Source organism: Mustelus asterias, chromosome 19 (assembly GCF_964213995.1).
Source record: "Mustelus asterias chromosome 19, sMusAst1.hap1.1, whole genome shotgun sequence".
Lineage (NCBI taxonomy): Eukaryota > Metazoa > Chordata > Chondrichthyes > Carcharhiniformes > Triakidae > Mustelus > Mustelus asterias.
The window spans coordinates 4911414-4934309 of record NC_135819.1 but is presented as its reverse complement, the minus strand read 5'-3'; the positions used below and the strand labels follow the sequence as shown (position 1 = coordinate 4934309).

Here is a 22896-nt window from a genome sequence, read left to right as displayed (position 1 = left end):
CTAAAGGACATTAGATGGGTTTTTCTGACAATCGACAATGGTTTCAAGGTCATCAGTCGATTATTAATTCCAGATTTTTAAAAAAAATTGAATTCAAATCCCACCATCTGTCGTGGGTGGGATTCGAACCCAGAAAATTAAGCTGACTTTCTGTAGGAAGAGTCAACAGTGAACCCAACAGAGGGTGGAATGGGTGACGTAATTGAACAGCTGGACGATGAGGTCATGCGGAACCAGCCGCGGTGACGTCACTGGACCTGACGTCACCAGGCGTGGCGTCACAAAGGGGAGAGCCCCGCCCCCCCTCACCGGAGAGAGGCGGAAAGACCAAGATGGCGCCGATCGGCTTGAAGGCGGTCGTCGGGGAAAGTAAGTTCGCTTTCGCTGGCTTTCACCGTACAGGAAGGAGTGGGGGAAAAAGGAGCCGGTAACAAATAGTTTCCTTCCCAAATTCGGAGGATAATAACGTATCTCTCGAATAGAAATGATGAGGGATCCTTCCAGATTGTTTTGGTAGCCTCTCCTCCCGCCGCTCAGGGCCGCCCGGGGCGGCCGGTTCCGCCCCCCTCATCGCCGCTGATTGGCTCCCCTCCTGCCCTGACATTTCCTGATTGGCTACCCACGCTGTCCATCAAAGCACCCAGTGCCACGCCCAGATGCTGAGGGCTGGGATCTGAGCCAAGTGGAGCCTCAATAAAAAATACACAAGCTCCACAGGGTGTGTTTAAAGCTCACAAGTAGGCTTACGTTAACACACCGGTGGTGCAGAGGTTAACACTGCTGTCTCACAGCAGTGGGTCACGCATTCCAACAGCTGAGACTCGCATTCCAACCATTATCTTGCAAATTGAGTTTGTGTCTGTATATGCCCTGTTTGTTTCACTCACCTGAAGGAGTGAGACTCCGAAAGCTTGTGCTGCCAAATAAACTTGTTGGACTTTAACCTGGTGTTGTGAGACTTCTTACTGTGCCTCACAGCACCAGGGACCTGCATTCAATTCCAGCCTTATGTGTTTGTTAGTATGGAGTTTCCACATTTAAGTTTATTAGTGTCATAAGTCGGCTATGTTAACACTGTGATGAAGTTACTGTGAAAATCCCCTAGTTGCCACACTCCGGCGCCTGTCCGGGTACGCTGAGGGAGAATTTTAGCACGGCCAAAGCACCTAACCAGCACGTCTTTTGGACTGTGGGAGGAAACCAGAGCGCCTGCAGTAAACCCATGCAGGCACGGGGAGAACATGCAGACACCGCACAGTGACCCAAACCAGGAATGGAATCTGGGTCCTTGGCGCTGTGAGGCAGCAGTGCTAACCACTGTGACACTGTGCCGCATGGTGTTTGGCGCTGGCAATTCTGTTCTATCCAAGTGGAATTTTTCTGAATCAACATAAAAGGGTTGAATTTTTCGGGATTTTTTTTTTTAAAAGGTTTCAATTTTTTTTTAAAAAGAGGAAAGTTTTGGAGCTGTTTGTCCTGCTGAAGTTGTTTGCTCACTCAAGTGTGGCAACTAGGAGATTTTCACAGGAGCTTCATTGCAGTGTTACTATAAGCCTACTTGTGACGCTAATGAATAAACTTTAAACTTTGTCAGAACTCTTTGGTGACTGTTTCCTGTTTGGCGTAGTTTGTGGAATGCAGCTTTTAAATGTTTTTGTTTTCAGTCATCTGGTTAACAAGAGGTGAAGGAAGCATTGGTCTTCGTGGCTGGGGATGTCTCAGTGGAAACATAGAAACAGGGGGTCGGGACCTCAGCTGTCCTGAGGGGAGGAGGGAAGTTGTCCGAAGAATCTGGAAGGGTCCCTGCTCTATTTAAAACAAAAAGCAGAAGTAGGTCAGTCGGCCCTTCGAGCCTGCTCTGCCATTCATTTTGATCATGGCTGATCATCAAAATCAATATTTTCCCCCCCCCCGCCCCCCATATCCCTTGATTCCTTTAGTCCCAAGAGCTATATCTAATTTCTTCTTGAAATCATACACCGTTTTGGCCTCAATTACTTTCTGTGGTAGTGAATCCCACACATTCACCACTCTCTGGATGAAGAAATTTCTCCTCGCCTCAACCCTAAAAGGTTTACACCTTATCCTCAAGCTATGACCCCTAGTTCTGGAAAGAATGTGTCCTCCTGATTTAGTACATCCTGATGTAAACTTAGTAAAGAATATCATCCAGCGTCTGTGCGGCTGGGGTTTTGTTTCCTTGGTGGTTCCCCAGTTCACCGATCCAAAGGATTCTTTCTTTTCTGGGCTAGCCTACTTTTAGCTTAGTTGTTTTGAACTGATGATGGAAGTTTTCTGAAGATATTCAGTGCACATATGTATAATGTTTTCACATGGAGTCGTCTGAAATGGTTTCCAGTGTTCAGTGTTGGTGAAACTTTTGTGCCATGTACAGTTAAAGTTAGTATCATTTTAGTTTAAGGTTCAAATTGTTCTTGTGCCCCATTTTTGCTGTAAAGCTGCTCTTGTCATTTTGACATCTTTGACATGCCAGCAGATCTGTTGTTTCATATCGTTTTTTGAGGTGATCATAGAATAAAGTGATCATAGAATCCATATAGTACAGAAGGAGGCCATTTCGCCCACCAAGTCTGTACCAGCCACAATCCCACCCAGGCCCTGTTCCCGTAACCCCACACATCTATCCTGCCAATCCCCCTGCCATTAAGGGGCAATTTAGCACGGCCAATCAACCTAATCCGCACATCTTTGGACTGTGGGAGGAAACTGGAACACCCAGAGGAAACCCACACAGACACAGGGAGAACATGCAGACTGCACACAGATGGTGGCCCGAGTCCTGAATTGAACCCGGGTCCCTGGTGCTGTGAAAAAAGCCGCACAACCGTAGGATTCACTGGTTCACGGGCTCCGAAGACTGCCCTTTCTGTGGCCTTGTGGAGTCCGTGGACCATGTCTATGTTTTGTGTCTTAGGCTGCACTCCCTTTATGTTTTCCTAAAGAACCTTTTATTGATGTTTTGTTTGCACGCTCCTGATCTACGGGCACCTGATGCGGAGAGGGGAGGGTCGGGATGGCGGCGACCTCGTGAACCTGCTCCTGGGCCTGGCGAAACACGCCATTTACCGGTCCAGGCAGCGGGCGATCGAGGGGGCCGTCCATCCTGACTGTCTTCCCCTCTACCGCGGCTACGTTCGCGGCCGGGTGTCCCTGGAGAGGGAGCATGCGGTGTCCACGGGCGCGGTTGATGCCTTCCGCGCCCATTGGGCACCGCAGGGGTTGGGGTGCATTATGGACCCTGACAATCACATTTTAATTTGATGTTTTTAAGTTTCCTTTGTACTTTGATTTCTGTTCGGGCTGTTCCGCCTCCTTTTGGGGAGCTGCCCCTTTTACTTTGTCCTGACTTAATCTGAGTTTGTTTGTTTGGTTTGACCTAAAAAGAGGGCAGCAGTGTTAACCACTGTGCCGCCATCTTGCCGTCCCCTGGTATTTCAGTGGAAGAACTTGTTTCATACGTGTTAATTTGAGAGTAGGCAATGGTATGGCTATTCTACGATTTATTGCAAACATGAGTTCTAAAGCTGTTGGTTTTGCTGTTCGGTCATAATAGAGGACTTTGTGCAGCCATCCAGTTGTCCAGAATTTTCAGGTGATTATGAAGTCAGAAGCTTAGTTTTGAGGTTCTGCGGTCCGGTACAGGAACTTGTTTCTCCATACCACCAATATTTCACATGAGCGGTTTGTGACATGAACATTTCTAGGCATGTGGCAATGTATTTTTCATACCCTGTACATTCCCACTACAGTGGTGATTCCTGTGACCTGTGACCATAACACACCTCTGTAGTCTGACCAGCTTCGAAAGGGAGCTGATGTCATTCCACACTGAAGTGAATTGTTTTCGGAACGCGCAGCTGGTAAACTGAGTAATTTTGTAAAGATAGAATCTGCAGGCATGGGGAAAGAGAAATAAAAGAACGACAACCCACTTATAGAGCACCATCCGAACATCCCAAATAACTTTACAGCTGATTATTTCTTTTCGTTGCCGTTGCTGTTTTTAAAAAGTAATTTTTCTAAATTGCAAAGTTAGTCAATGAGTTTAGAAGAACTAACTAGTGTGTTCATAGAGTATACACAGTAAGAAATCTCACAACACCAGGTTAAAGTCCAACAGGTTTATTTGGAATCACAAGCTTTCAGAGCGCTGCTCCTCAGGTGAGTGAAGGAGCAGCGCTCCAAAAGCTCGTGATTCCAAATAAACCTGTTGGACTTTAACCTGGTGTTGTGAGACTTCTTACTGTGCCCACCCCACTCTAACGCTGGCATCTCCACACTTTAGAATATACGTTTAAATACAAGAAATTGTGTCTTCCTCTTTTAGCCATTATCTCTTGCAGTGTGGAACTGCCTCGCCCAAGATGTTTATTGCCGTTGGCCTCCTTTTCCTGCCTTCTAAACTATCCTTAAAGATCGTGCTGTTGGTTCATGCTTTTTCCTCTTGTTCCCTTCCCTCTTCTCCTTTTTTCGTTTCTGCTTGCCATATACTCTTTGCCCACCATCTTGTGCTGTACTCTCGAATGTCTGTTTTCACGTGAAACCCAGTACAATCTCTCTACCATCGGTTGCTTTGTTCTGTTAAGAGGGGAAATGCTTTTAAGCAACCACGTTGAAGATGTGGTTGACAAGAGTTGCCCAAAGAATAGTAATTTACTTCTCTCCCTCACTGCACTGTGAATAAAGTGACCAGTTCAAACAAGTTATGGTGGGGCCTACGCTTCACATTTCAACACACTCTTAAAGTAAAAGTGACAAAGAGCTCTGTGCTTGGTCTTGAAGGCACTAATCATAGAATTCCTACAGTGCAGAGGGAGGCAGACCATTGAGCCTGCACCAACATCAATCCCACCCATAATCCCACATATTTACACTGCTAGTCCCCTCCCCAACTAAGGGGCAACTTAGCACGGCCAATCCACCAAACATGTACATCTTTAGAGTGCGGAAGGAAACTGCACACCCAGACGAAACCCACACAGTCACAGAGAGAATGTGCGAACTCCACATACAGTCGCCCAAGGCCGGAATTGAACCCGGGTCCATGGCGCTGTGAGGCAGCAGCGCTAACCACTGTGCCGCCATGTTGCCCAAATCTTCTGAAGCTTCAGTATTTTAAGTAGAATTGATCCAAATGCACCAAATCAAAAACCTGCAATGCAATTTTGATACCTTTTTAAGCATTTTACCTATGCACGCTCTTCCAGTTTTCTCTCTCCCCTATTTCTATATCATGTATCATGACCTTATTCAGATTTTAAGTTCAAAATTGTTGATCAGCTAAGTGCAGAGATTCACAGAGGGAATCAAATGACTCTTTTGGAAGATATGGACATCGGTATTTAAATCATTATCAGACTTTTCAATGTAAACTAGCAATGCAATCGATTCCAGCGTCACAGTTTATTGAATGTCGGGCGGAAAAATACTTTAGGAACCCTTCGGTCCACATCAATTTCAATACTTCCAGAGTTCCTGAGTCTTCAGCAAGCACCCCATCTTAAGGCACCCTCGCAGTCTCCCTCCTTTACCTGCAGCGTTTAGCTCTCGGGCAGTCCGCTTGCCTCTCCTGCCTGTGGAGTCCACCTACCATCCCTAATGAGATGTGACTCTCGGAAGCGACATGCTTCTGGGAAGGTCGCGCAGGTCGGCAGCATTCTGAATCCATCCAGGTCTGGAGTGCTTATCGAAATATCTTTTAAACGTGATAAACATCTCCTGGGTCTGCCACCCTTTGGGCAGTGAGTTCCAGATCCCCACCAACCTCTGGACTTCCTTTAGAAGATCAATAACCAGGAGTCATTGAATTAAAGTGATTGGTAGAAAGGTTAACAAGGAATTGGAGGGGATTGTTAGTTCACCCAGTCTGCCTAGGCCTCTTGTGCATTAGTACAGCGATTTTCCAGTCACTGACATTACCCCTTTGTGTCGTTGGCACTCAGAAGTCTGTCAGCCTCTGCTTTAAACACACTCAACGACTGAATTTCCAGAGCCCATTGGGGCAAAGAATTCTCAACTCAGTCCCAAGTGGCTCCCCCCTTAATTTGAAAGTGTTCCCATTTAATCTGACCAATCCCACTCAAATTCTCCAGTTTCGTTGACAGCCGTGTGGAAACTGTGCTTGTCATTGGAGGCGGCAGCCAGTCCTGGCCGGGAATGGTTAGCTAAGCCAAATGGAGCTTCGAGAACTTAGTAGGGAGTAACTCCCAGGTAGCAGGTGTTATCTTTTCGAGCACCATGAAGTCCTTTCTGTAGTATGGTAACCAGAAATGAAGTGGAGATGCCGACGTTGGACTGGGGTAAACACAGTAAGGAGTCTAACAACACCAGGTTAAAGTCCAACAGGTTTGCTACCAAATAAACCTGTTGGACTTTAACCTGGTGTTGTTAGACTCCTTGCTGTGTCAACCAGAAATGAACACATTCCCCAATGGGAGCGAGCCGATGCCTTATAGCTTCAGTTCCATGTAGTGTGATTCATGTGCTGTGTTCCATGCACTGAATAACTTTTCCCACTTTGCACATTGTGCACACAGATGGATTTGAAATACTGATCATCAAAACTTTTTTTTCCTGTATCTCTTTAGATGAACAGTTCTGCTTATCTTTTTCATCACTTGTCAGCATTGAATTCAATTCGCCATTTCTCAACTCAACTTCCTACTCCTTATAGATGTCCCGGCAGCCCATCAGCATGGTCCCCATTGCCCTTTATCCCCCCAATTTTCATCGACAAATGGTAACTGTTTTGCCTCTAACTCTACTTCAGTGTCATTAGTAAATAACTGAAGCAGCAAAGCCCCTTCCTCTGATCCTTCAATCTCAGCAATAAACACTTTCTGCCCATTCAGCGCAGCTGAATGAATGGCCGCGTCTGCCCCTTTTTAGCAAGTTAGCTTATAAGTGCATGTTATCCACTGCCAAGCTATTCTCTGCTTTTCTACTTATGAACCAACCTTCTGTCCTGTACTGTTTCTGAAGACAGTAAGAGTTTTAACAACACCAGGTTGAAGTCCAACAGGTTTATTTGGTAGCAAATACCATTAGCTTTTGGAGAGCTGCTCCTTCGTCAGATGGAGTGGAAATGTTTCTGAAGCCCAGGAAAAGGGTATCTGTGGAGATTCCTTTATCCATATACACTGTTCCCTCCTCGGGTAATTCGAACAGGTTTGTTGAATACACTTTCCACCCATCAACTGCCTTCCCCTATGACCAAATATGGCTATCTGCTTTGAAATACCCTTCTTTGGGATAGTATCTGACATTCTACACATTAAAATTTATCCATATTCTAAAAGTAAATATACCTATAAAACTCTTTATTGGTTGCAAAGTGCTTTGGAAGAACATAGGGTCATGAAAAGTACAATGGAAGTGCAAGTTCATTTTCAAAGCAAGTTTGTCATGCCCATTTATCGTGTGAAGATGTTGCCATTGTAATAGCATCAGAATAGTTTCCTATCTTTCGTTTACAGTACTAAGAAAGGAAGAAACAGATTTTGTGACAGGTGTTTTAATGTAAAACATTGTATCCTCACTACCTTTGGTAACTTGGTGGCACCGGGACATTAGATAAGGGGAGAAGATCTCTTGTGATCAGAGGGAAGGACAAAGAATAATGAAAGAACAGCCCTAACAGAGTGACAGCAATGTTGTAGCCAAAACAAAATGCTGGGAATACTCAGCAGATCTGGCAACATCTGTGGAGAGAGAAACAGTGAGCATTTCTAATCTGAATGACGACTTCCAGCAATTTATTTTCATTTCAGATTCCCAGCATCCGCAGTATTTTGCTATTATTATAGGAGTGTTATAGTGCTGGATATCAAAGACCCTCCACCCCACAAATGGCCATATACAGTGGCTACAAGAGCAGGTCAGAGGCTGGGAATTCTGCAGCAATTAACTCATCTGCTGACTCCCCAAAGCCTGTTCACCATCTACAAAGTAAAAGTCAAGTGTGTGATGCAGTAATCTCCACTTGCCTGAATGAATGCAGCTCCAACAACACTGGAGAAGCTCAATACCATCCCCAGGACAAAGCAGCCCACTCGATAGGCACCCCATCCACCACCTTCAACATCCACTCCCTCCACCATAGACGCACCGTGGCAGCAGCATCTAAAAGATGCATAGCAGCAATTCACCAATGCAGCTTCCAAACCTGCTGCCTCGACCATCTAGAAGAACAAGGGCGGCAGATGTGTGGGAACGCCACTACCTGCAAGTTCCCCGCCAAGCCGCACACCACCCTGACTTGGAAATATATCGGCTGTTCCTTCATTGTTGCTGGATCGCAATCTCAGCATACCCTCCTAAACTGCATTGTGGGTGTACATACACCACATGGACTGCAGCAATTTAAGAAAGCAGCTCACTACCACCTTCTCGAGGGCAATTAGGAACGGGCAATAAATGCTGGCCCAGTCAGCGACATTCCCATCTTGTGAACGAAGCAAAAAATGAGGTCGTATAATTGCACTATGGTTAGCAACTTCACAGAATTAGTGTTCCTTCAGCTTCAACAAATGACCAAAGCTGCCATTTGGGTGACCTTTATCAGTTAAGTTTATTTATTAGTGTCATATGTAAGGCTTACATTAACACTGCAATGAAGTTACTGTGAAATTCCCCTAGTCGCCACACTCCGGCACCTGTTCGGGTCAATGCACCCTAACCAGCACATCTTTCTGAATGTGGGGGGGAAACCGGAGCACCCGGAGGAAACCCACGCAGTCACGGGGAGAACGTGCAAACTCCACACAGTGACCCAAGCCAGGAATTGAACCCGGGTGGGATGTTAAAGGGTTAACATCCCACAGGTCCCTGGTGCTGTGAGACAGCAGTGCCACCGTGCTGCTTTTTGCATTGTGATGTGTTACAGGAGAAATCTCTCTTCAACTGACGTACTTTAATATTGTGTTGTTTGGCAGTTGAATGCTACTCGATTTCTCACTTCAGATTACTCCCATTGGTTTTACCACTACCAGTGACAGACCCATCGCCACCAATATTTCACTCTTAATGTTCTAGACACAGTCTCACCAACGTTCAAGTAGACATTTTATGAAAATTTAACCATCATTACTCAGATCTGAGTGCCAGGCTTGATGTAAACTATAGGAGAGGTTTTAAAAATATATATTTTCAGGAAGTTAGAGCGATGTTTTCATGTTAATCTTGTCACAAAAATCTGTTTCCTGTTTCTTCACTTCTGAGCACAGTGTGAGTGACAAGCCAGCAAATTAAGTCCCGGAAACACATTTTTGAGATTCTCATGATTCTGTAAACATTCCAGTGTCATTCATCTTGCAAGATAAGTGGCCAAGTCAGTTCTATCCGCCAGTGCTGTCTACATACTTGTCAATTATCTGTTGAGTCGATCAGTTGGTTAATATTGTACACATTTTCTCATTACTTTGCAATGAATGAGGGCGCCACGGTGGCACAGTGGGTTAGCACCGCTGCCTCACAGCGCCAGGGACCCGGGTTCAATTCCGGCCTCGGGTCACTGTCCATGTGGAGTTTGCACGTTCTCCCCCGTGTCTACATGGGTTTCCTCCGGGTGCTCTGGTTTCCTTCCACAGTCCAAACATGTGCAGGTTAGGTTGATTGGCCGTGCTAAATTGCCCCTTAGTGTCAGGGGGATTAGCAGGGTAAATAAAGCTCTGCACAACATCGTGGGCCGAAGGGCCTGTTCTGTGCTGTACTGTTCTATGTTCTAAATATGAGGGGTTAAGAGTATAGGGCCTGGGTGGGATTGTGGTCGGTGCAGACTCGATGGGCCGAATGGCCTCCTTCTGCACTGTAGGGAATCTATGAATTCATGGATTCTATGAAGGAGCTAGCAGTGAAGAAATATGAAACTTTTGTGTAAATAACTTTGTTCTATCTCCCTTTCTTTTGCTTTTGAGGTTTATACCGTCCCATAATCAATAAATATTATAATTTCGCTGCAATTGTTGTCACTTAAAGTTCACTGAAGCATAATTACCCTCTGAGAAACACCATCAATATAGTAGCTTTTGTCCTTTTCTACTTATGAGCGCATTTGAGTTTTAAGTAAATCAAAGGCGAAAAAAGGAACATGTTTGAATAGCTGACTGTTACAGGTCGGTTACTAATTTTAGAAGGAGTTTGAAGTGATGCATATCAAAGCATATTGGCTTGGGTGATCATTTTTCTTCTGTAACATTTTGTGCTGTCCAAATTTGCTTTGACATGTTTATGAATATTTGATATTGGCACGAAGTTAAAAGGAGTTTCTATCTCAAAAGCCAGGCCAGTCCATATTCCATCAGAATTAACATCTGGTGAAAGCAGACAATGGGTTTAAAATGTATTTATTAGTGTCACAAGTCGGCTTACATTAACACTGCAATGAAGTTACTGTGAAAATCCCCCAGTCGCCACACTCCGGCGCCTGTTCGGGTACACTGAGGGAGAATTTAGCACGGCCAATGCACCCGAACCAACACGTCTTTCGGACTGTGGGAGGAAACCGGAGCACCCGGAGGAAACCCACGCAGACACGGGGGAGAACGTGCAGACTCCGCACAGACAGTCACCCAAGCTGGGAATCGAACCCGGCTCCCTGGTGCTGTGCTTGCCACTGTGTCTGACCAAGTCTACTATTTTGCTGTTCTTGACGATTAAATAATATATGAATTGGTCATTTCTAACCTTGTAGCCTACTGTTTTTCAGTCAAAATGATCAAAACTGGTGGGCATTTCAGCCTCTTTCCAGTTCAAACCTTAGTGGTGCACTCCTTACTGATGCGAGTCATTGATTGGGATGCAGCACTGCTGCAGTCCGGGTTCCCTGCAAGGCTCCAACTTGTACCAATTTGCTGCACAAAGACCTTGGCCGGTGTGGAAATCTAACATGGTTAGGTTAAATTTTGACCTCTTTAATTTTTTTTATATAATCCCTGTTGAGTGCCCACTGGCATGGCAGCTTGAAGCAGGTGGACAGGCTGTGGGATCTGTGGTGAGGAAATGGTTTTTAATGGTGGCGTGTTGGTCCCATTCCTTCTGCCACAGGGCCTGCGTTGTTATCCCTTGGCTTGGCAGTCTTAACCATATAGGCTGGCGTGATGAGGGGTGTTTTTCACCGAGTTGATGATTCTCCAGCAGTAGCTGATGTTTGTGTGTATCTGGGAACAGCTCGTAGAGCACTGAGTCCTGTGAGAACTGCTCGGGCTGAACTTAGACAGAAACCACCTTTCTTTCGCTCTCCAGACCATCTTTGCAAAGGCACGTTCCACAAGAAGGTAGGCAATGGTCTCTTACCCTCCACACCCACCTTGAGGGCAACGTGCGGACAGGGTGAGACTCCAGGCGTGTAGGAAGGACTGGAAAGACTGTCTCATCACCAACGAAGCTACATCTTGGTGCTAGTTTGGAAGTTCTAGGAATGAGGCATTCTGCCAAATGACTTTACCAGTCTGCTCAGGGAACCATCCGACAGGATCCACCATCCCCTTTTCCTGTCGGTCCTAAGGTGTTTCTCTGCTTAGAGTCATAGAGGTTTACAGCATGGAAACAGGCTCTTTGGCCCAACTTGTCCATGCCGCCCTTTTTTTTTTAAACCCCTAAGCTGGTCCCAATTGCCCGCATCTGGCCCATATCCCTCTATACCCATCTTACCCATGTAACTGCTGTCTAAACGCTTTTTAAAAGACAGAATTGTACCCGCCTCTACTTCTACCTCTGGCAGTTGTTCCAGACACTCACCACCCTCTGTGTGAAAAAATTGCCCCTCTGGACCCTTTTGTATCTCTCCTCTCTCACCTTAAACCTATGCCCTCTAGTTTTAGACTCCCCTACCTTTGGGAAAAGATATTGACTATCTAGCTGATCTATGCCCCTCATTATTTTATAGACTACTATAAGATCACCCCCCAGTCTTCTACGCTCCAGAGAAAAAAGCCCCAGTCTATCCAGCCTCTCCTTATAGCTCAAGCCATTAAATCCCGGTAGCATCCTAGTAAATCTTTTCTGCCTCTCTCTAGTTTAATAATATCCTTTCTGTAACAGGATGAGCAGAAACGTTGGCACGAGGGACAGGTGGTAGGGTACAGTCCAACTACTTGGGAGCATTCCGTTGCAGCGTGGCCAGACCCATCCTTCACAACACTAAGGACATGTAGAACCTCAGCGTGTAATGACACATGGTTGTGTGCTGAGGGCCTACGCACAGCTTGACGCAGTCACACAGAGGTGGCCATTAGAGTTAGGGCATCAGAAATCTATTGTCCAAGTGCTTCACTGATATAACATGGGATTGCAGTGAATCTAATGTGGTTTACAGCTACTTTACTGTTTGCTTAAACCTTTAAGGACACTGGCATAGAGATGTTGCAGAACCCAATTAATGCCATTGAGATGTAAATAATTGAAGTATCTTAATGACTTGTGTCTACTGATAATGAACTCCACTCCCTTTTTACTGAACTCATCTAAACCATGTGCCCCTACCACATTCCTCCACCTGTCATCACTCCCTCTATTTCTGTCCAGGGCTTTCTGTTTAACATCATGCATGGTGAGATTTTACTTCAATCCTTTCAATGTTATATTTAATTTGGGTGCCGAGCGAATGTTAGACAACATGATTTTCAAATATCGTGGCAAATTTTATATTGCATTCAGTAGCACTTTCTCCCTCTACATTGTTGGATTAAATTTTGACCCCTTTGATTTTTTTTCATATAATCCCAATGGATTCTTACTGGAATACAGTTCATAGAATCCCTACAATGCAGAAGGAGGCCCTCTGGCCTATCGAGCCTGCACCCAGGCCCCATCCCCATAATCCCATGTATTTACCCTACTACTCCCCCTAACACTAGCATGGCCAATCAACCTAACCCTCCCATCTTTGGACTGTGGGAAGAAACCGGAGCAGACACAGGGAGAGTGTGCAAACTCCACACAGACAGTTACCCGAGGCCGATATTGAACCCGGGTCCCTGGCGCTATGAGGCAGCAATGCTAACCACTGTGCCACCATGCCGTCCATATCCAGTTCTTGGATACTGGCTGGCCAGCCACCCTTCAGTGCTTTGCCCAAACAATCAATCTTCATGGTGAGCCCACACGGTGGGTGTCAGTGTGTTACTTGACGTTAGAACAAAATCTGACCCTCCAGGCCTCACCTGACGAGCCCATGTTGCAAAAGTGATCACTGAACATCAGCCAGGCATAAGGAGAAGGGTCGGAGTAAAATCTGCCAAAGTGTGCTGTGACCAATTGCAACTGCCCAGCCGAGATCCACAAACCGTGCTCTGAGAAACTGGGAGCCTCCGTTTTGTACACCTTAAGAGTTATTTAGAGACACTATAATTGGTAAAACCTTTGAGAAAAATTGATTCACAGACAATTGGATCCAGGTGATTTAGAGTCATAGAGGTTTACAGCATGGAAACAGGCCCTTTGGCCCAACTTGTCCATGCCGCCCTTTTTTTAAACCCATAAGCTAATCCCAGTTGTCCTCATTTGACCCATATCCCTCTATACCCATCTTATCCATGTAAGTCTAAATGCTTTTTAAAAGACAAAATTGTACCTGCCTCTACTACTACCTCTGGCAGCTTGTTCCAGACACTCACCACCCTCTGTGAAAAAATTGCCCCTTTGGACATTTTTGTATCTCTCCCCTCTCACCTTAAACCTATACCCTCTAGTTTTAGACTCCCTACCTTTGGGAAAAGATATTGACTATCTAGCTTATCTATGCCTCTCATTATTTTATAGACTTCCATAAGGTCACCCCTCAGCCTCCTACACTCCAGAGAAAAAAGTCCCAGTCTATCCAGCCTCTCCTTATAACTCAACCATCAAGTCCCGGTAGCATCCTAGTAAATCTTTTCTGCACTCTTTCGAGTTTAATAATATCCTTTCTATAATAGGGTGACCAGAATTGCACACAGTATTCCAAGTGTGGCCTTACCAATGTCTTGTACAACTTCAACAAGACGTCCCAACTCCTGTATTCAATGTTCTGACCGATGAAACCAAGAATGCCGAATGCCTTCTTCACCACTCTGTCCACCTGTGACTCCACTTTCAAGGAGCCATGAACATGTACCCCTAGATCTCTTTGTTCTGTAACTCTCCCCAACGCCCTACCATTAACTGAGTGAGTCCTGCCCTAGTTCAATCTACCAAAATGCATCACCTTGCATTTGTCTAAATTAAACTCCATCTACTCCATCTGGAGAAACATGACAGATGTCCATATTCTAATATGTAAGTTTATTTGGGACAATAACATCCAGTACGTTACAGTACACAGAAGCCTCAACTTGACTGAGGAAACAAGAGCAAGTCAGACTCGTGGGAAAGTGCTCATTTCAGGCAGTATAGCCTACGAGCTGTATACTTCCCCACTTCAGCAATTTTGTGCAGTTAATGTCTTTGGCTATTGTAGCCTCTTGGACTTTGGCCACATGACGCAGGAAACTGCAAGAGTAAGGCCTGCGTCTGCTTTAGCAGGTCCAAGTCAGCAAGTTCTGAAGTGTCTACGTCCACAGAACTGGTTGTGTTTGCCATTTCAGTTCTTTTTGCAGTGGTTAAAGCTGTGTTGTCAAGTGTGAGGCTTCACCACAAATGATGATTAAAAATAGCAAGCCATATACAGCAGGCTGGTATTTGAAGGGAGGCAGAGACTTGGGACTGGAGGTGGTTGCAAAGGGAGGAGCCATTCCGTGGAAGTGAGGGGGAGACTTTTACAATGGGGCAGGCAGCCACTGGTGGTTAGCAAGGAGTTAAGTGGTGATACTGACCCTTTGTTCAGGATAGACTGCAGGTGGAGAATTCTGTATATTGGAATTGATTTTAGCTGCAAATTGAGAAGCAATTCAGTGTGGATTTCATTTCCCTGTAAACTCTGTCACTTGCTGGATGCATGCCTGTTGCGTTCCAAAGCAGTTCCCCCTCCATTTTGATGAGGCTTTTGGTTTTCATGTTGGCAATCAAAAGGCCTGACTTGGAAACCTGCAGCACAACGTACTGACTAAAGGCTGTGAGCAAACCTGTATTACAGAAGGAACAACTTCTGGAATTCCTGATTTCTCCCTCTCTCCATTGCTGGCGAGTAAGGTGAAATTCCCCAGGTACCAGGAACTCCCACCTCCTCGTTCATCATGGTCCATTTAGCACATGTGGACTGAGCTAGTGAGTTTAATTCAACCATGGGCTGTCCAACCCATGAAAACTAAACCACTCTGGCCTTCTATTTCTTGGTAAGAAGTCTCACAACACCAGGTTAAAGTCCAACAGGTTTATTTGGTAGCAAATACCATAAGCTTGTGTTGTACCAGTACCATAAGGTGTTGTGAGACTTCTTACTGTGCTTACCCCAGTCCAACGCCGGCATCTCCACATCACTTCTATTTCTTCCCAGCTAGCTTGTCCTGTTTAAATTTTGTGAACCTGGGGGGTTGGAGGTGGAGGAGAATTTTCCCGTCCCGCCTGCCAAGAGAATCGTAGCAGGCGTGGGGCGGACCAGGCAAAGGTCTGTGACCTCTGGCGGGATTTTGGGGCAAATGCGGATGGAAAATCCCGACTCGGATGTCTGAAAAGGTGAGAACTATTGCTTCATTTGTGGGCAAGTCCTAAATCAGAATTCCTAGATTTGTTGGTACTCGTTGTTAGCTGATATACAAATTAACAGGCACATTGATTTAACTTTTAAACATGTCCTATATGGTTATTTACCAGAACTGTGTTAAAGTTGGAGGCATCTGACATGAGTAGGCTATTGAGCTGCTTCATATTCTTGCAAACAATTTGAATGTGGATGCATTTTTCAATCACAGGTATTGGGTAAATGTCAGATATGGGAGCCTGATTTGGTTCCCCCTGTAGTTGTAGTGCCCAAACTGGCATCCAGGCTGAAATCCACGAACTCAACACAAATAAGTGTTGAGTTAGTTGATTTTCCCAGGGAAGGGGGGAATTGAAAACTAGAGGGCAAAGGTTTACGGTGAAAGGGGAAAGATTTAAAAGGGACCTGTGGGGCAACTTCTTCACGCAGAGGGTGGTGTATGGAATGAGCTGATGTGGAGATGCTGGCGTTGGACTGGGGTAAACACAGTAAGAGTTTTAACAACACCAGGTTAAAGTCCAACAGGTTTATTTGGTAGCAAATGTCATTTGCTACAAAATAAACCTGTTGGACTTTAACCTGGTGTTGTTAAAACTCTTACTGGAATGAGCTGCCAGCGAAAGAGGTTGAGGTGGGTGCAATAGCAACATTTAAAAAGCACTTGGATAAGTACGTGGATGGGAAAGGATGAGAGGAATGTGAGTCAAACGTGGGCAATTGGGACTAGCTGGGAGGTTGGCATGGGCCGGTTGGGCCAAAGGGCCTGTTTTCTATGGCTCTAAATATATTTCCTTAATACATGCAGGTATTCTGCACTCGGCTAAGTACATGAGGTGATATTAAACTGAAATTGTTGAGCTTTTTAAGTTTTCAGTGTAGCAGATCTTGCACTGATGGTGTATGATACCTTCAGTGTTGCTGCTGCATAGATGGCTCCATTTCTGTGGCAACTGGCAATAATTGTCTTAATAATTATCACTTTTGACTGTTTCCCTGATTGCTGAAGATTGCTCTTGTCTGACCAACAATTTTAAAATGTTAGAGACATCTTCAGAACACTTAGGAATAATTCCATCTTAATATTTGTAACCTGACTACTTAAAACAGTGTGGCACCATTTTTTTAATGGAGCTGTTGAAATAGAATCCCTACAGTGCAGAAGGAGGCCATTTGACATTGAGTTTGCAACAATCGCACCCAGGCCCTATCCCCTTAACCCCACCTATTTACTACCCTGCTAATCTCCCTGACACTCGGGGGCAATTTAGCATGGCCAATCCACCTAACCTGCACATCTCGAGTGTGGGAGGGAACCGGAGCACCCGGTGGAAACCCACGCAGACACAGGGAGAACGTGCAAACTCCACACAGGCAATGACCCAAGCCAGGAATCGAACCCGGGTCCCTGGCGCTGGGAGGCAGCAGTGCTAACCACTGTGCCACCGTGCTGCCCTTAAATATTGAGCTGCTGCAGAATAGACAGGCGGCTGTGATTATTTAAACACTGTCCGTGTTACAAGAAGGTATCCCAGAGCAGAGATTAAAATTCCGTTCTCAGCCTTTTGTGGGCCTTTGTTTTCCCACAGAAACACACATACTAAAACTCATCGAATTGTACGGCCTGTTTCTGTGCTGTAAAATTCCATTTGGCCTGATTTAAATCTCTACAGGATTCCCTGGGGTGGCACAGTGGTTAGCACTGCTGCCTCACAGCGCCAGGGACCCGGTTCAATTCCTGGCTTGGGTCACTGTCTGTGTGGAGTCTGCATGTTCTCCCCGTGTCTACATGAGTTTCCTCCGGGTGCTCCGGTTTCCTCCCACAGTCTGAAAGACGTGCTGATTAGGTGCATTGGCTGTGCTAAATTCTCCCTCAGTGTACCCGCACAGGCGCCGGAATGTGGCGACAAGGGATTTTCACAGTAACTTCATTGCAGTGTTAATGTAAGCCTACTTGTGACACTAATAAACTTTTAAAAACTTGAAAAAATGTCCGCCTTACTTCACTTAACCCACTCTGCATGCCCTTTTATGCCTTTCTCACTCATGTTTCCCCTTCATTACCAGAATTGAGAGCTTAAAGTCAAGAAAAGGGCATTTGGACTTTTTCAAATGGGAGGTTCAGGGAGGATCTATGAGAGTACCCAGAGGCCATACATGGCAATGACCCACTGATCCATATGGCAGTGCCGAAAGTCAGTCTGCCTCTGGCCTGAATCTAAATGATGTGGAGATGCCGGCGTTGGACTGGGGTAAACACAGTAAGAGTTTTAACAACATCTTGGTTTCCAGGCTGTGGCGTTTGCTGTAGAGCTGGTGTATGAGGTGGTTGAGGAGGGTGAGAGAGGTGTGACGGCAAATTCTCTCAGCGTAGTATGTTAAAACTCTTACTGAATCTAAATGGCAGACACTGTGGATGTACTGTTGATAGTTCAATGCCATTGCTAACTCTGGGGCATCTACTGACCTCTCCTTAGCCAGGTTTTGCTGCCTCTAACATGAAGTCATTAGACTTTGCCCTTGATAATTTTTTTGGTTTATGGTGGATTATCTATTTGGTTATTTTGTGGGGCATGCTGCACTGAGGTGTGATTTGAATCATAGAATCCCTACAGTGCAGAAGGATACCATTCGGCCCATCGAGCCTGCACCGACCACAATCCCACCCAGACCTTAACCCCGCACATTTATCCTGCTAATCCCCCTGACACTAAGGGGCAATTTAACATGGCCAGTCAACCTAACCCGCACATCTTTGGAGGGCTCGCTGTTTCAGCAGGGGCAACGAGGACTACGCAAGTGAAACTGACTATACGTCTTCAGAGAAGGCCTAAATGAGCAGGGTTTTTTGATAGTCATGGGTTAATTGTTGCTGTTTCTTGTCTGGCAACCAGTGTAATGGGCTAGTTAAAAGTGTTTGGCACTAATGTTTAGGGGCGGCACGGTGGCACAGTGGTTAGCACTGCTGCTTCACAGCTCCAGGGTCCCGGGTTTGATTCCCGGCTCGGGTCACTGTCTGTGTGGAGTTTGCATGTTCTCCCCGTGTCTGCGTGGGTTTCCTCCGGGTGCTCCGGTTTCCTCCCACAGTCCAAAGATGTGCGGGTTAGGTTGATTGGCCAGGTTAAAAAAATTGCCCCTTAGAATCCTAAAATGCGTAGGTTAGAGGGATTAGCAGGTAAATATGTGGGGGTAGGGCCTGGGTGGGATTGTGGTCGGTGCAGACTCGTTGGGCCGAATGGCCTCCTTCTGCACTGTAGGGATTCTATGATTCTAATCAATGGGTCAAACTATTTAATTCAAATACAAACATCCTTTGCATGTGTGTTTGACAGTGGTGTTTCTGTGGGAAAACACAGACCCCCAAAAGACTGAGAGCGGAATTTTAATTTCTGCTCTGGGACATCTTCAGAAGCACTTGGAGCTTTGTTTTGGCTCAAAGGCGGATACGTGCTTCACGGTGATGATTGGTACAAATGAAGCACCACATTTGAGGTGTCACTTTTTAATATGAAGGTTAGCAAAGGAACCGTGTTTATTTTTGGCATTTCAAGAGAATTATTAAAGTTTATAAATATGGTGTAATGTTCAATAAATAAGTCTGGTGCTTTATCCCCTGAGGTATAGTCCGCTTATATATCTTCTAACTACCAAAGATAAGCTTGCAAAAAACACATGACATATTCCAGTGAGCCGGATACATCGTGCAGTTTTCTATTCCCTGACATTTACCTGGGCGTGGAGTCGGTAAACAACAACCTTTAACATGATTAAATGTCCCGAGGCATTTCACAGGAGCATTATAAAAAGTACGACACCAAACCACAAGAGACATTGAGTTAGATAATCAAAAGCTTGATCCAAGGCGTAGTCTTTAAGCAGGAAAGTGCATCAGGGAGGTAAAGAGGTGTAGGAAGGGCATTCCAATGTCCAAGGTCCGTGCAATCGCAGGCATGGCCCAGTACTGAGTACACAAATAACTGGCTTAATTTTAAGATGCAATCAGATTCGCGAGGCTGGAAGACCCACGTGTGGAAACAGCCACATTGAACCCAAGAAAAATAGAATCCCTACAGTGCAGAAGGAGGCCACTTGGTCCATTGAGTCTGCACTGACCATAATCCCCGCCCCCCCCCCCCCCCCCCCCCCCCAGCCCCTATCCCCATAGCCCCACATATATACCCTGTTAGTGCCCCTGACACTAAGTGGCAATTTAGCATGGCCAATCTACCTAACCTGCACATCTTTGGACTGTGGGAGGAAACCGGAGCACCCGGAGGAACTCCTCGTGTCTGCGTGGGTAACGTGCAGACTCCACACAGACAATGATCCAAGCCAGGAATCGAACCCAGGTCCCTGGCGCTGTGAGGCAGCAGTGCTAACCATTGTGCCACCGTGCCGCCCCTAATAAAATACCCATATTAAAAGCACAAAAGCATAACGGGTTTAGCTGATTTCCCAAACCGTTTGCAGCATAAATTCAAAATTTGCACAAAATTAGCCTGAATTCGGATCACCAAAATATCTTTTTATTTTTTCATGGGATTTGGGTCTCACCGGCAAAGCCAGCATTGGTTTCCCGCAATGATCCTGAAGGTGATGGTGAGCTATTGCCTTGTGCTGCTGCAGTATATGTGGTGTAGGTACCCCCACCACGCTGTTAGGAAGACAATTCCAGGGTTTTGATCCAGTGACAATGAAAGAGCAGCAATGTAGTTTCAAGTCAGGATGGTGAGTGGCTTGGAGAGGAACTTGCAGGTGGTGGTGTTCCCATGCACCTGCTGCCCTTATCCTTCAAGGTGGTGGAGGTTTGGAAGGTGCCATCAAAGAAGCCTTAGTGAGTTGCAGTATAGTGAATCAGTGGTGAGGGAGTGAATGTTTAGTTGTTGAATGGGGTACCAATCAAATGGGTTACTTTGTCCTGGATGGTATTGAGCTTAATGAGTATTTTTGGAACTGCACTCATCCAGACAAGTTGAAAGTATTCCATCATTCCCGATTTGTGTCTTCTAGATAGTGGATCAGCTTTGTGGAGTGAATTTTAACTCAAGTGAATTATTTGCTGCAGGATTCTGAGCCTCTGATCTGCTCTTGTAGCCACAGTTATTTATATGGTTAGTCCAATTCAGTTTTCAGTCAATGGGAACCCCCCCAGGATGTTGATAGTGGTGGATTCAGCAATGGTAATACCATTGACTGTCAAAGGCGATGGTCAGTGCCTGGCACTTGTGTGGTGCAAATGTCACTTGCTGCTCATCAGCTTAGGCTGCCCAGGTCTTACTGGACATGGACATGGACTGCTTCAGTATCTGAGGAGTTGTAAATGGTGCTGAACATTGTGCAATTGTCAGCGAACATCCCCACTTCCGACCTTATGGAAGGAAGGTCATTGATGAAGCAGCTGAAGATGGTTGGGCTTAGGACACTATTCTGAGGAACTCCTGCGGTGATGTCCTGGATCTGAGATGCTTGACCTCCAACCACCACAACCATCTTCCTTTGAATGACTCCTACCAGTGGAGAGATTTCCCCCCGATTCCCATCAACCTTACCAAAGTTCCTTGATACCACACTTGGTCAGATGCTGCCTCGATATCAGGGCAGAGACTCTCCCCTTCACCTCTGGAGTTCAGTTATTTTGTCCATGTTTGGGCCAAGGCTGTAATGAGGTCAGGAGCTGAGTGGAACTGAAGTGGAAATGGTGAAACATGGTAGATGATGAATCATTTTGTTGGGCCAGAGTTGAAAAGGGCCTATAGTTTGGAAATAACATTTTGAAATCTAGAGTCTTCAACTTAATCCGGTAATTGAAATGATTCCTTCTCCATTACCCTTTTTAATTGATAAAATACTGGAAACTAAATTTATCTTTATGTCATAGACATACAAGTGTGAACAAAATGGTGCTATTTCAATGATTTGTGTAGCATTCCAGTTATAAATAAATGACAAATCAATGTGCTGAGGCCCTCGGAGGCTTCATATGTGCGTTATTATGCATACAAAGGCTGTATAAATAGGGACTGCTGAAGGAAGCTTAGTGCACTTCATTGCCTCCCATCCATTGACTCTGTCTACACTTCCTGCTGCCTCGGCAAAGCAGCCGGCATAATTAAGGACCCCACGCACCCCGGACATTCCCTCTCCCATCTTCTTCTGTCAGGAAAAAGATACAAAAGTCTGAGGTCTCATACCAACCGACTCAAGAACAGCTTCTTCCCTGCTGCTGTCAGACTTTTGAATGGACTTGCCTTGCATTAAGTTGATCTTTCTCTACACCCTAGCTATGACTGTAACACTACATTCTGCACTCTCTCCTTTCCTTCTCTATGAATGGTATGCTCTGTCTGTATAGCGCACAAGAAACAATACTTTTCACTCCCTGCTAATACATGTGACAATAATAAATCAAATCAAATTTACAGTTTGTTTTTTATTTACTCATTAATATTTTTGTGTCAGCAGTTCTTATCTGGTCCTCTCTCATTTTGATTGAAGACTTCAGCTGATCAAGAGCCCTTCTTTAAAAGCAAAATACTGCGGATACTGGAATCCAAAACCAAAACGGAAATTGCTGGAAAATCTCAGCAGGTCCAACAACATTGTGGAGAGCGAATAGATTTGGTCCATGCCGACCATGGCACCCTCCCAGCTAGTCCCAAATGCCCACGTTTGGCTCGTATCCCTCTAATCATTTCCCATCCATGTACTCATCCAAATGCTTTCTAAATGTTGCTATTGAAGCTTGCCTCAACCACTTCCGCTGGCAGCTCATTCCATATACGCACCACTCTCTGCTTGAAGAAGTTGCCCTTTTAAATCTTTCCCCTCTCACCTTAAACCTATGCCCTCTAGTTTTCAATTCTCCTTCCCGGGACAAATCAACTAACTCAACACTTATTTGTGTTGAGTTCGATGACTTCAGCCAGGATGGCAGCTTGGGCACCACAACTGCACGGGGAACCAAATCAGCTCTGACGAAGGGTCATCCAGACCCGAAACGTTGGCTCTAATCTCTCTCCACAGATGCTGTCGGACCAGCTGAGATTTTCCAGCAATTTCTGTTTTTGTGTGAGGGGCCTTGCTTTGTTTCTTTCTGTTTAGCGTCGCACTATTACAATTAATGACTAATGTTCTTGTTGCCTTGCCGTGTAAAGCGAAGCAAAGAAACCTTCAATTTTTCATAACCCTAACTGGAATTTTTCTTCTTTTCGTAGAGATATTAACTGGAGTGATCAAGAATCTGAAGAAGGATGGAGAATGGAAGG

At 45.4% G+C, this 22896-nt stretch overlaps 1 protein-coding gene across 2 annotated transcripts in view; it reads left to right on the top strand.

The window, feature by feature from the left end:
- The first annotated feature begins 280 nt into the window (after positions 1–280).
- Positions 281–22896, top strand: part of stxbp2 (syntaxin binding protein 2) — an 82650-nt gene continuing 60034 nt past the window's right edge. For both annotated transcript variants that reach the window (XR_013500132.1, XM_078234916.1), the window contains exons 1-2: positions 281–369; positions 22846–22895. Coding sequence is in view for 1 of the 2 variants with exons in the window: in XM_078234916.1 (XP_078091042.1) it covers positions 333–369; positions 22846–22895 (87 nt within the window). In the remaining variant the exon portion in view is untranslated. The remainder of the gene's footprint in view (positions 370–22845; position 22896) is intronic.